General features: G+C 43.2%; 2 protein-coding genes across 4 annotated transcripts in view; both read left to right on the plus strand.

Annotated features, from left to right (window-relative positions):
* The first annotated feature begins 247 nt into the window (after positions 1–247).
* On the plus strand, positions 248–2,154 carry LOC113600012 (putative hydro-lyase KRH_21160). The gene is made up of 3 exons (XM_053221909.1): positions 248–284; positions 895–1,743; positions 2,051–2,154. The coding sequence occupies exons 1-2, from the start codon at positions 248–250 to the stop codon at positions 1,734–1,736; spliced, it is 879 nt and encodes a 292-aa protein (XP_053077884.1). The 3' UTR covers positions 1,737–1,743; positions 2,051–2,154.
* PLCL2 (phospholipase C like 2) overlaps positions 2,136–13,173 on the plus strand; it is a 188,458-nt gene continuing 177,420 nt past the window's right edge. For all 3 annotated transcript variants that reach the window (XM_015068497.3, XM_053221494.1, XM_053221493.1), the window contains exon 1: positions 2,136–2,640. In XM_015068497.3, coding sequence (XP_014923983.2) covers positions 2,287–2,640 — 354 coding nt within the window. In that variant the 5' untranslated portion in view covers positions 2,136–2,286. The remainder of the gene's footprint in view (positions 2,641–13,173) is intronic.

The raw sequence follows: 13,173 nt of genomic DNA on the forward strand, positions 1-13,173 counted from the left end.
GATCTACATCATTTGAATATATTTTCTTGCAAAACTATCACGACAGTAAAACAATTGTTTGAACCCAAACTAGGAAAAATAAAGGGATGAGACAATAAAAAATTAAAACATTGTTGTCCCTCGATGTGAAAATATTTCTGTTAGTGTGTAGGCCCAGATTGGCTAGGGATGAATAAAAGCTTTTCTGATGGGTTACAAAAACATGAATCCAGAAGATCAGAAGAATTAAAACGCCCCCAAGAATAACATGAAGGTATTTGAAGCTGCTTCAGAGGCAAGGGCGGGTATGTATACCTATGGAAAGCCCAGTTTCCTCAGAGGCTACTTGGCAGTTAGTTTGCTATAACATCATGCTAATAAAAGCAAAGACTTTAAGTTCGCCGCCCCCCCACCCCCACCCTCGCCCTCAGCCGACTATCCTTCGGGCCCTGCGGGAAGAGCATTCTCTGAAAAGGAAACACTAGTTGCACAAGAGCTGGGGTTCTGGAGAAGCTCTGGAGGCTGAAGCCAGGGAACCTGGGACAGGGAGGTGGGTGGGGCCAGGCTGGGTGGGGCCTCGGGTACCACCCTGAGGAGTTTGAGCCCCATCTTTGCTCGAGGGATGGAGATCCAGGGGAGATACTTGTGCTGGGGAACGGCAAGATCAGGATTTTTAGGCAGGTCACTCTACCTGAAGCATTAGGGAAGGGAAAGAAGGGGCAAGAACCAGAGAGAAGAGGGCCTGGCTGTTCTGATCCAAGTAGGATGCTGCTCCAAAAGATGAGCCTGACCTAAGGCGGGGGCCCGCAGCAGGCTGGACCTGGCGGCGGGATCAGGAAGGACACTGGGAGGGAGGCACGACGGTGATAAATCCCTGTAGGGCGACTCAGAGAGCACAGTACAGGCTCTGCTGAGGTCCTTTACTCTTCACCTCTCGCCGCCCCAACCCCGCCCGCGCCCCAGCATCCTTGCAACCAGTTGAATCAATTCACAGTTCAGGAGCCTGGGGAACGGAATTGGTTTCTGTATGTGAAACAGGTCTGCCCCTCTGGGGAAGCCCAGAGGGGAACGTCCGGAGGGCCTTTTCCAGGGCTGGGCGGGAGGGGAACGAGTCCGGCGCGCGGATCGGGGGCTCGAGGGAGGTGCAGAGGCCGAGCCCCCGAGCCCCAGACCTTCTCTCCCGGCCCCCAGACCTCCACGGTCGTTGCCCCTCCGGCGCGGGGCGGGTGATTGGCAGTTGCCGCAGCTCTAGGGGGACCCGGGTATCCAGGACCTGTGGCCGCCGCCGGTTGCCGTCCGCTCGCTCGGCGGCGAGGTTTCCGCGGCCCCATGACCTGGCCTGGGCTGGGGCAGCCGCGACGGGCGGCGACCCCCGAGCTGGAGCCCGGGCGGCTCGCGGTGGGTCGGGGGCAGCCAGGGAAGGTCCCGAGGCCTACGGTGGGCAGCGCCGAGCCTGGAGGAGACGGCCGCGGGCGGAGGCGGGGGGTCTGGACTGCCCCCCTCAGGAGCTGCCCCGGGCCGCACCGCCACCGTCACGGCCCGGCCGCCCCTGCCCGCCGTGCGCTTCCTCTTGGAGCCGCAGGCCTCAGCGGGGACTCTGGGGGGCCGCGGCGGGGCCCGGCACGCGACGGCCTCTGGGGAGTTGGGGTCTGGGGAGACCGGGCTTCATCCCCCGCTCGCCCAGGCCGCGAGACCCTCGGGAGGCGCCTCCGCGAGGCCAGAGAGCAGCGGGCTCCCGCCGCTTCCCCTCTTCCTGAGCCCAAGGTGGGCACCCCGGCCCGGGGCTGGACGCCTGGTTCCCGCGTGATGAGCGCTCCGACCCCTGGCGAGGGGGTGGGGGTGCCCTGAGCCTCTGCGGAGAGCGCCCCGAGCCCTTGAGGCCGCCGCCGCGTTACCTCGGGGTGGGTGCCCCGTGGCCCGGTGGGCGCCCGGCCCGCGCGGGTTATTTTTGGCGCCCGCGGCGGCGCGTGTGCCGGGGCGTGTTTTCCTTCCCCAGGTACTGGGAGCCGGGGCCCCGCCGCCGCCGCCGCCGCCGGAGCTGACTTGTGTCTCTCTCTTCTCTCCCCTGCAGGAATCTTCCGATAATTCTGCCGCCACGACTTGAACCGTGCGCGAGGCGAGCTCGAAACAAACATCACATCTAAATTAAAAAAAAAAAAAAAAAGAAAAAAAAAAGCGGAAGAAGCGGCCGAGGAGGCGGCGGCGGGAGGAGGAGAGGAGGAGGGGCCGCGCGCGGCGGCCCGAGGCGGCGGCGGGGACGCGGGGACGCGGGGACGCGGCTTTGTGCTGGCGGGTCGTGGGGCGCCCATGGCGGAGTGCGGCCGGGGGGGCGCCGCCGGCGGGGCCCTGCCCACCTCCCCGGGCCCGGCTCTCGGCGCCAAGGGCGCCCTGAAAGCTGGAGCCGGAGAAGGCGGCGGCGGCAGCGGCGGCAGCAGCGGCGGCGGCGGGGGAGGTCGCCTCGGCCACGGGCGGGCGCGCTATGACAGCGGCGGGGTTTCCAACGGAGACTGCAGCCTCGGCGTGTCCGGGGACGAAGCCCGAGCCAGCCCTGCCAGGGGACCCCGTGGCACCGCGCTCGCCCCGACCCCCAGCCCGGCCGCCTGCCCCCTCCCCCGGGAGAGCAAACCCGGCGGCCTGCCCCGCCGGAGCAGCATCATCAAGGTAGGTGAGAGAAGGGCGCACATCGCCCACCCCCAGCCGTTCTCGGGGTCAGTTTCCCAAGAGGAGAGTGGTGGTGGAAGGAGGGGGTTATACGAGGAGTCCCCTGCCTACGGGAACCACTGGTGCATGGGTGCTTGGGGTGCTTGAACAGGGATTGGATGCACACAGCATTTGGAAAGAATGGAGAGGTGATCCTTAATGTGCAGGGGGAGCTGTGCTCAGACATTCCCAGTTGAACTTGGGGCTGTCACCTTTTCCAGGACTGGCCTGGAATTATGGCCTGTACCTGGTTGGGCAGGACATTCTCTTCTGTGGTAGCCTTGACTGGTAACAGACTGCCTGTAACGTGTCTATTGTATGTTAAATACAGTGGTTATGTGAAAACATTTTCTTAAAAATCCCAGGGGGTGAACAAGCTTATTTAATAGGATTCTTCTGATCTGTATCTAGTTGCCTCTTGCAAATGGTTACACTTCGAGGGTGCAAAATCTCTGGTCCCTCACTCACACGGAGAAATGGAGTAGGTTTTCTAAACACAAATGAAGATTTCCGCTTTCTTAGGCTCAAAAGCACTGAGACATTACAGTTCTGCACAGTTTAATCTTTTCCTTGCTGCAGTAGGCAGGCCTCCAGTTCTGTGGAAGTTCTTTTGAGCAGTTTGCTTGGTTTTGGTATCTTTTGCATAGTGATACTTAGCAGCAGAAAGTCAGCAATTGTTTTGTGCATTTCAAACTTAAGTAATATTAGGAACTCCTGAGTTTGTGGTGGTTTCATTCTAATACTACATTTTGGTCTGCCGTGTAAAAATATTTCTCGTGACCTGAAGTGAAAAAAAATAGTTGATGAGCTAAGAAGAGCAGAGCCTTAGGCAAGAGTAGCTCATTCTGCTTAAGTTCAGAGCAAATAGGAAAACATTGCTTTCTGAAAATCAAGGGGTTACCAGGACAATGAGCAGCAAAGCACATTGACAGGGCTGCACCCACCCTTCCTGTGGCTGATAACCCATGGGAGAGAGGGCAAAACAGGCCACAGTAAAGAGAATTGGCACTAGTGGTATTTGAAATTTAATTGGACCTGCAGAAATCTTCCTAAGTACTCTGTAGTGTCTGGTGGTGTTATCAGCTTCTGCAGTAATCTAGTGAAATATACCACCTTCCTACCCTCTGTAACAGGCAGTTGTGAAACTGCTTTTCGCTTTGTCATCTGTTTGTACAGTTTATGTCTGGGCAAGGGCACAAGTGAAGGGCTTAAAGATCAAGTGTGTTAACTACCTGCAGTAGGCATTGAGAATTTAAGGAAAGTAACATATTTTTGCTGCATACTTGGCTTTTAAAATGTGACTTACATTTTCTTTTGCTGTGTAGCTTCTGTTTCCATGGAAGTTGCTTTCAACTATGCATGATCATCAATCCTATGAACAGAGTTATGTGTCAACTCTGTTTTTATTGGTTGCCAGATATTTGTAGTGATATTGCATTGCGGTTTTAATGAAATTTGAGGTGAAATTCCAGAGAAGATACCAACCTACTTAATTTTAATTCTTCTTATTTAATTTATTGGAGAGCCTGTTTTTGTACTTTAAAAAGAAAAATCAAGCTTTATTGGTGTCCATAGTGGGATTCACAGTGTAACTTATTTAAAACAGCTATTTTAATTTTATATTCAGAATAGGACGAAGGATGATTTGCCAATATTTCTGATATGTGGAATTGAGAACTTGTCGGTAGATATCATTTCTTCATTGAAGATTCTAGAAGCACATGGGGAAATCATTAATTATTCAGCAATCACTGGTTTTTGAGTTTTGAAACTTTGAAAGATATCTTTGTCATTTTTCTTTTTTCTAATGAAGGCAATTGGTTTCTTGTTCAGAGTTGTGTCCCTGGATACATATTGCCAGGAACATATTAGGGATTCAATAGATTGCTTCCTGAATGAATGGAGGAATGATAAGAAAGTACATGTTTTCTCTAAGTTCTGTTAATTTCTGAAATTGGTGGTTTGGTGTTTACTAGTCTCATATCTTGTTCATTTACTTACACCTCCTAAGATGACTTGATTTACTCCTTTTTCTTTCCTCTTTGTCAATGTGCATTTTCTTAAACACACTTTGAAACTATGGAAATAGTGTTGAAAGTTGATCAAGCCTGGGTTATAGGAAAGCGGTATGCTATATTTAAGTCGGTAACTACTTGGTATATTTCCCCTTGAATTGGTGCCTTAAAGGATCAAGATTTTAGAAACTTAGTGTGGTATTTTCTGCAGACATAACAGTATCAAGACAATATTCTAATATTGTCTAATATTCTTTAACATCAAATTTCATAAATATTTGCAATGAATAGTGCACAGACATTTTTGTCATATGAATGGCAGAAATTATTTCACCTTTGTTAAAAAACAGTAGAAAAACTTAGTAGAAGCTCATGTCAAAAAGCAATAGCGACACCTCTTCATTAGTTTCCTTATGTTCTTTTTGAATATAAGGGATGAGTTCAGTCAGGTGATGAAAAGATTGGGGCGGGAGTAGATGGGTAAGCAAGGTGATAATCGGGGACTTGAGGTCATGGCAGGGAGTTGCTGGCTGAGGCACAGAAGCCAGTATTTATGGGGTTGCTTTAGTTGAAACGTTGGGCTTGTGAGCTATACCTTTTTCCTAGCTTTCATCTTCATTACCCTCTTGACATTCCTCTTGTATGGGGATCCCCAAGTCAGAGGGGGAAATGACAGCCTGGATGTGATAAGCAGTGGGCACAGAAAGGGTATTATTGCTGAGATGCAGGACATATGCAGAGATACACTGTGGGCTGACCAGAATTATATTTCTCATTTAAAATCACTTCTTTGGAACTCCATCTGTTTTGTAAATATGGTGTTGAGTAAAAAATTGTTGTAAAACTACATTTTCTGCCAAAATAGATGCACAGATCTATACTAAAAGCTCCTTGGTTATGGCTACAGTGCTGATGAAGACTCAGAGTGAGCAGCCTTATGGAATCTTTTACAAATACATTGAGAAGAGAAATAATCATGGAACTCATCACCAGACTTCTCTACTTTTCCTTAGTTTAGTGGAAATAATATTACACTTTTTAGATTATTTACAAAGGCCCATTACCAAATTTTTAGGGAAGGAGCCATTATGTTTGTCATCTTAAGTAATCTAGTAAACGAAAACATCACTTTCATTTTCTCTTTCCATATTTCATTTCATCACACCATTCAGTACAATCCACGCCTTCTTTTGAAACAGCTAATTTGGTCAGTTGTTTAGGCGTCATCTATTTTTTACAAATACCTCAATCCTTTAACTCAAAGACTTGGTCTAAAAATGTGAAGTAGCATTTAGGCCTTAGATTTCTTTTTCATTTTAGCAAGAGATGAAGTTAAAGTGCCCATTAGTTTAGATGGCTTATTTTAATTAAAACCAATTGAATATTATAGTTGGTATATATAATTGAATATTATAATTGAATATTAAAAAGATGATATAATTTGCATAAAGTAAAATTCACTCTTGTTGGCGTCCAGTTCTATGAGATTGACAAAAACACACATTCATCTAACCACTACCACAATAAAAAATTCCATTGCCCTCCAAAAATTCTCCTGGTCCCTTTGTGTCTTCCCCCCTTCCCGTGCCTGGGCTGTGGCAACCACTGATCTTGGGTACGTTTTAGTAAGTAGGAAATATAGCCATTGCATGATTTTGGTAGCTAAAAGTAATAATAGCACGTGCTACTTATTAAACACTATGTGCAAACACGTGGAAAATACTTAATATAATTCTGTGACATGGTCCTGCCTCTGCCACGGAGGCTGAAGAAAACCCAGAGTTCAGAGAGGTTAACCACTTGCCTAATGTGCCAGAGCTGGTTTACCCCATTTTGGTATGGCTGCACTCTACTGCTCCCCGGATTACGCTGACAGTTTTAAATTTTCTGTATAATTAAGGTAGCACTGGTGGTTTGGAATGCTGGCTTCAATTTTTCCCTCTAAATGTAGGGGATATTGGAGGGAACCAAAAGACTATTCCTGCTGGCAGAAGTTGAGGGATAATATAGCCAGATAGCTGTAGCTACCTGTTGTGGCTGCTTGATCAGAGCCTCCACCTTCTTTGGGACAGTGGTTTGATCTTGTCCAAGGTAGCAGCTCATAGTTTTCTTAGTATCATTATGTCATTATCACAGTATCATCATGTGTAGGGGAAGCCTTTTTCCTGCCTTTATACCAACATGTATATTCCTGTGTCTTGATGCTGAGCACCCCAAGGTGGGGAAGAAGCAGACATTCGCATTTATTATATACATATATATATATGTTTAAACAAAATTAAAAAAATGTACATATGGATATTATATTGGCCTATGGTTTAAATAAACTAGACTTTTGCAGGCAAAAGCCGGGCTGTATTTATCAGTTCTGCAAGGATAACAGGTACTCAATAACCGTTTCTTGAATTGGATCTTAAAAATATCTGCATTTGGCTTTAGATTTTTCGGTTTTTAGATTTTTTTGGGTTTTGTTTGTTTGTTTCTTTGCTTTGAGTGGAGGGAAGGGAGAGACAACTGCATGCCTAGCAAACTTATGGGCATGTCATAAATATTAAACAAACAGTAACTGGATCATAAAGTGAGTTTGTCTGAATAGATAGGCAGACTGTATCATTTAAGTCAGAAAAATGTAATGTCCAATCAGCCACTCTGCACTTCACTTTGTACTAATGCATTTTGGGCCACACAGGATAACTGTTGAAAGGCCAGGGCGTGGCTGCTTGTCTCAGCCCACTCAAAGAGCTTTTGTCACAATTCAGAGTTCGCTTTTCAGGAGTAATCAGAGGGTATTAATTTTCATGCCCCCCAAATTACTTGCCCCCTTTCTTGTTTTCCAGCCTCTCCTCCAAACAGTTGTTTGGTCTGTGTTGTTGTTGTTGTTGTTTTCCTTCACCAAATCCAAATAGTCAACTGACAGGAAATTGTTTATTTTATTTTTTTAATTGCTGATCTTGGTCACTCAAGTCATTTTCTTAGAATGCTGTCTCCCAGAATCTGTTCAGTTCCTTTTATAGTTCTGTGTCTTCTGCAAGGGTGCTAAACTATTCTTTTTTTTCTTTTTTTAAATACTTAAGTTACCGATTCCTCATTATTCAACAAAACAGGGCAGTGTTATCTACAGCCTAAATGCAGACATAAATGAAGTATGAACATTCATATTTTCTCCCCAGACTTTATTTTATACATAGATATTCAAGAATAGATGCTCTATTTCTTATTAATACGAAGTTCTGGCTGCCATCTACGAGACCTCTAGATTAGTTTGGTTACCTTTTTTATTTTATATCAATGGGATTCTGTAGTGCAAGGGATATTCAGATTATTTTTACCAGTTTACCAGAAACTGTGTGTTTGCAAGCTGCCTGACCAGCTTTTTTCTACTGATAATTGTGGTGGATCTAGAGGGTTGTGCTGGGCATAAGAGTACTTGGTTGTGGCTCAAACAAATCCAAGCCACCAGGGAAGTTTCAGGAGTACCTATTTTCTTTATGTCAGAATAATTACATAGCTTTAGAGTGCTCAAAGCATATAATTAATCACACTGAGCTTTCGTGACAATTATGTGAGTGGTCCAGGCTGCTGGCAGGACACTTGGCAACTGCCTAGTTCCAAGTAGTAGAGAAGGGCAGGTGGCGAGGCACTCCTGGCCAGCAGTTCTTGGTCACTTGGCAGGGGCAGTTAGGTAAACCGTGTTCTAGCTGATATTCTCAGCTGGGCTGCACTCGGGTCACGTGCTGCACGTCTGGGTTATTCAGGAGGCAGAATAGTGGCGAGAAAAATAGAGGGTGTGGAGTGAGGTGCTTAGATCGGACTCTGGCTCCCTTGCTTCCTTTCTGTGTGGCCTTGGGCAAGATATTTAAGTCAACCTCATAGTGTTGGGGTGAAGATGAAATGAGATGATGTGTGTGTGAAATACTCAGAGCAGAGTATGGTGCCTAAGAAGCACTCCATAAACAGTACCTACTATGTTTGTTTTTGTGATTTTTAGTTTCTCTTACTTGGAGTTTATCCTGAGATGAGCAAACTCACTTAGCTCCATTTGAGTTGGAGATTTGCCATGCCCGTTTTTGGAGTCTTGTCTTTTGAAATATGCAGAATGTACCCAGGGAAGTTTCTCAGACATATTCTAAAGTTGCTTTCAAAAACGATTTGTTTTGGTGCCTTTCTAAGTCAGGTGCCTCAGTACAACTGTGTGCGCACCTCAGTCGCCCCAGCTAAGTGATTAGACGGTACTGAACATCACTGTCATTGAGCCAAGCACCCATATGTCTTGATTTGCCCAGGACAGTCCAGATTTACACCTTTTGTCCTGACAAAATTATTAAGAGTGCCTCCTTTCCCTCTCAGGCATCCTGGTTTGGATGATAAATAATGTGGTCACCCTACGGATCTACTACTGATCACAAGGCCCCTGTGACTGCTTTCCATGCCCAACTTAGCCTTTAGATTTACACCTCTCTTTTCTCAGCCCGTGTGCCTTCGCGCAGAGGTCATCTTCAAGGTCTTCCTCAGATAATCACTTCTTGCAATGAATTGTTCCTTTTTTTGCCTTCCAGCCACCACTCTGTATCTCTATACAGCCCTGTTTCTTTCTGCCTCTCAGGTAACTTGATCTTACTCACCAAGAGGTTGCGAAGACACCTAGTTTAATGTCTTGTGGGAAGCATGTTTTTAAGCATATACTTGTTGAATAAATGTGTGTGGATGAATAAATAGACATGGATGATGTAACTTACCTTAGGGGTTCAAAGAAGATATTATTTAGACTTCAACTGTTTTTTCTTAATTGAGGTAACATTGGTATAAACCTTATACTAGTGCCAGGTGTACATCATAATAGTTTGATGTCTGCATGCACTACAAAGTGATCATCACAATAAGTCTCGTTGCCAGTCATCGCTATACAGTGGGTCCCCTTCACCCATGTCGCCCCCTCCCCCTAAGCCTGTTCCCTTCTTTTTTTTTTTTTTTTGATAATTTTTTCATGTTTATTTATTTTTGAGAGAGAGAGAGAGACAGAGCGTGAGCAGGGGAAGGGCAGAGAGAGAGGGAGACACAGAATCCAAAGTAGGCTCCAGGATCCGAGCTGTCAGCACAGTGCCCGATGTGGGGCTTGAACTCAAGAGCTGTGAGATCATGACCTGAGCCGAAGCTGGATGCTTAACCGACTGAGCCACCCAGGTGCCCCAAGCCTGTTCCCTTCTGATAGCCACCAGTCTGTTCTCCATATCTGGAAGCTTTGTTTTGTAATGTTTGTTCTTTTGCTTTTTGAATTCCACATATAAGTGAAATTCTCTAGTAGTTATTTGTCTTTCTCTGTCTGACTTATTTCATTTAATAAAAAATAATAAATAAATGATTTATATAAATTTATTATATATTATTTATTATATATTTATATATTTTTATATAAATTTATATATAAAAATATATAAAATATATACGTAAATGAATATATAAGTTTATATATATTATATGTTATTTATATAAATAAATAAATAAATAATAAATAATAAATAATAAATAAGCATAATTCAAGGTCGGTTCATGTTGTCACAAATGGCAAGATTTCATTCTTTTTATGGATGCATAGAGTTCCATTGTAATAAACAGCATCTTCTTTATCCATTCATCCATCAGTGGACATTTAGTTGTTTCCAGATCTTGGCTATTCTAAGTGATGCTGCATTGAACATAGGAGTACATATATCTTTTCAAGTTAGTGTTTTTGTTTTCTTTGGATAAATGCCCAGAAGTAGGATTACTGAATAATATGGTAGTTCTGTTTTTAATTTTTTTTGAGAAACCTCCATATTCTTTTCCATAAGGCTGCACCAGTTTATATTCCCACCAACAGTGTACAAGGGTTCCCTTTTCTCCGCGTCCTCTACAGCACCTGTTATTTCTTATCTTTTTGATGATAGCCATTCTAACAGGTATGAGGTCCTGTCTCATTGTGGTTTTGATTTACATTTTCCTGATAACTAGTGATATTGAACATCTTTTCATGTGTCTGTTGGCCATCTGTATATCTTCTTTGGAAAAATGTCTATTTAATCCTCTGCCTATTTTTTATTTGGACTGTTTTGTTGTTGGTGTTTTTCCTATTGATTATATAAGGGTTTTAAAAAATGTATTTAAGATATTAACCCCTGGGTGCCTGGGTGGCTCAGTCAGTTAAGCATCTGACTTCGGCTCATGTCATGGTCTTGCGGTCCGTGAGTTCGAGCTCCGCGTCAGGCTCTGTGCTGACAGCTTGGAACCTGGAGCCTGCTTCAGATTCTGTTTCCCTCTCTCTGCCCCTCCCCCACTCATTCTCTATCTCTCTTTGTCTCTCAAAAATAAAAACTAAATGTTAAAAAATATTTAAAAAAGATATTAACACCTTATCAGATCTATCATTTGGAAATATTTTCTACTATTCACTAGGTTGCCTTTTCATTTTGTTGATGCTTTCCTTCACTGTGTACAAGCATTTGAGTTTGATGTAGTCCCATTTGTTTATTTTTGGTTTTGTTGCCTTTGCTTTTGGAGTCAGATAAAAAAATTAACACCAATACCAGTGTCACAGAGCATATTGCCTATGTTTTCTTCTAGGAGTTTTATGCTTTCAGGTCTTAATTGAAGTCTTTAGTCCATTTTGGGTGTAATTTTTGTGTATGGTATAAGATAGTGGCCTAGTTTCATTCTTCTGCATGTGGCTGTCCACTTTTCCCAACACCATTTATTGAAAAGACTGTCCTTTCCCCATTGTATATTCTTGACTCCTTTTACATGTACTAATTGACCATATAAGTGTGGCTTTATTTCTGGGCTCTCTATTCTGTTCTTTTGATCTGTGTGTTTGTTTTTGTGCCAGTACCATACTCTTTTGATTATTATAGCTTTATAGTATAGTTTGAAATCAGGGAGTGTGATACCTCTAGCTTTGTTCTTTCTCAAGTTTGCCATGGCCATTTGGGGTCTCTTGTGGTTTCATACAGATTTTAGAATTACTTGTTCTAGTTCTGTGAAAAATGCCATTGCAATTTTGATAGTGATAACATTAAATCTGTAGAATGCTTTGGGTAGTATGGACATTTTTGTAAAAATTTTTTAGTTTTTTAAAAATTTTATTTATATTGAGAGAGAGAGCAAGCGAGCATGAATGGGAGAGGGGCAGAGAAAGGGAGAGAGAGAGAGAATCGCAAGCAGGCTCCTTGCTGTCAGCGCAGAGCCCAATGTGGAGCTCAGTCTCACAAACCGTGAGATCATGACCTCAGCAGAAATCAAGAGTCTGACACTTAACTGACTGAGCTGCCCAGGCACCCCGGGTAGTATAGACATTTTAATAATATTAATTCTTCCAATCCATGAGCATAGAATATTTTTCCATTTATTTGTGTCTTTCAATTTCTTTCTTCAGTATCTTATAGTTTTCTGTGTACAGTATTTTCACTTCCTTGGTTAAATTTATTTTTAGGTGTTTTATTCTTTTTGATGCAATTGTAAATGGGATTTTTTAAAAAAAAGATCTTTTCTGGTACTTCATTATTAGTATATAGAAATTTAATAGATTTCTGTATATTGATTTAGTATCCTGCAACTTTACTGAAATCATTTATTCTTTTCTGGTACTTCATTATTAGTATATAGAAATTTAATGGATTTCTGTATATTGATTTTGTATCCTGCAACTTTACTGAATTCATTTATTCTAACAATTTTTCAGTGAAGTCTTCATGTCATCTGCACATAGTGACAGTTATAATTTGGATACTCTTTCTTTCTTTTTCTTGTCTACTTGCTCTGACTAAAATTTTCAATACTGTGTTGAATAGAAGTGGCAAGAGTGGGTTCCTGATCTTAGCAGAAAAGCTTAGCAGAAAAACTGTTGAGGATGAGTTTAGCTGTGGGTTTGTCATAAATAGCCTTTATCATGTTGAGGTATACATTGCATCTATACCAACTTGAGTTGTTATTTTTTTTTTCATAAATGGATGTTGAATTTTGTCAAATACTTTTTCTGCATTTATTAAGATGATCATATAATTTTTCTCCTTCATTTTTTAAATGTGGAGTATCATGTTGATTGATTTGTGGCTGTTGAATTATCCTTGCATCTTGGAATAAATCTCACTTGATGATGGTGTATAATCCTTTTAATATATTCTTGAATTTGGTTTGCTAATATTTTGTTGAGCATTTTTGTCTCTCTGTTCATCGGGGATATTGGCCTGTAATTTCCTTGTGGTGCTCGTTAGGTTTTGGTATCAGGGTAATGCTGGTCTCATAAAATGAGTTTGGAAGCATTGGTCTATTCAGATTTTCTATTTCTTCATGATTCAATCTTGAAAGATTGACTGTTTCTAGGAATTTATCCATATCTCCCAGAGTTGTCAACAGTTCAACAATTTGTTGGTGTGTAATTATTCATAATAGTCTCTTATGGTGCTTTGTATTTCTACAGTATCTGTCGTAACTACTTTTTCATTTCTCT

Source organism: Acinonyx jubatus, chromosome C2 (genome assembly GCF_027475565.1).
Source record: "Acinonyx jubatus isolate Ajub_Pintada_27869175 chromosome C2, VMU_Ajub_asm_v1.0, whole genome shotgun sequence".
NCBI lineage: Eukaryota > Metazoa > Chordata > Mammalia > Carnivora > Felidae > Acinonyx > Acinonyx jubatus.

What these genes read in the sequence shown, in the direction of transcription:
- LOC113600012 (XM_053221909.1), top strand. Translation starts at nt 248, where the DNA reads ATGAAGGTATTTGAAGCTGCTTCAGAGGCAAGGGCGG. An exon ending in TGCTTCAGAGGCAAGGGCGG is followed by an intron (nt 285 to 894) that starts GTATGTATACCT and finishes GGCTCTGCTGAG; the next exon opens with GTCCTTTACTCTTCACCTCT.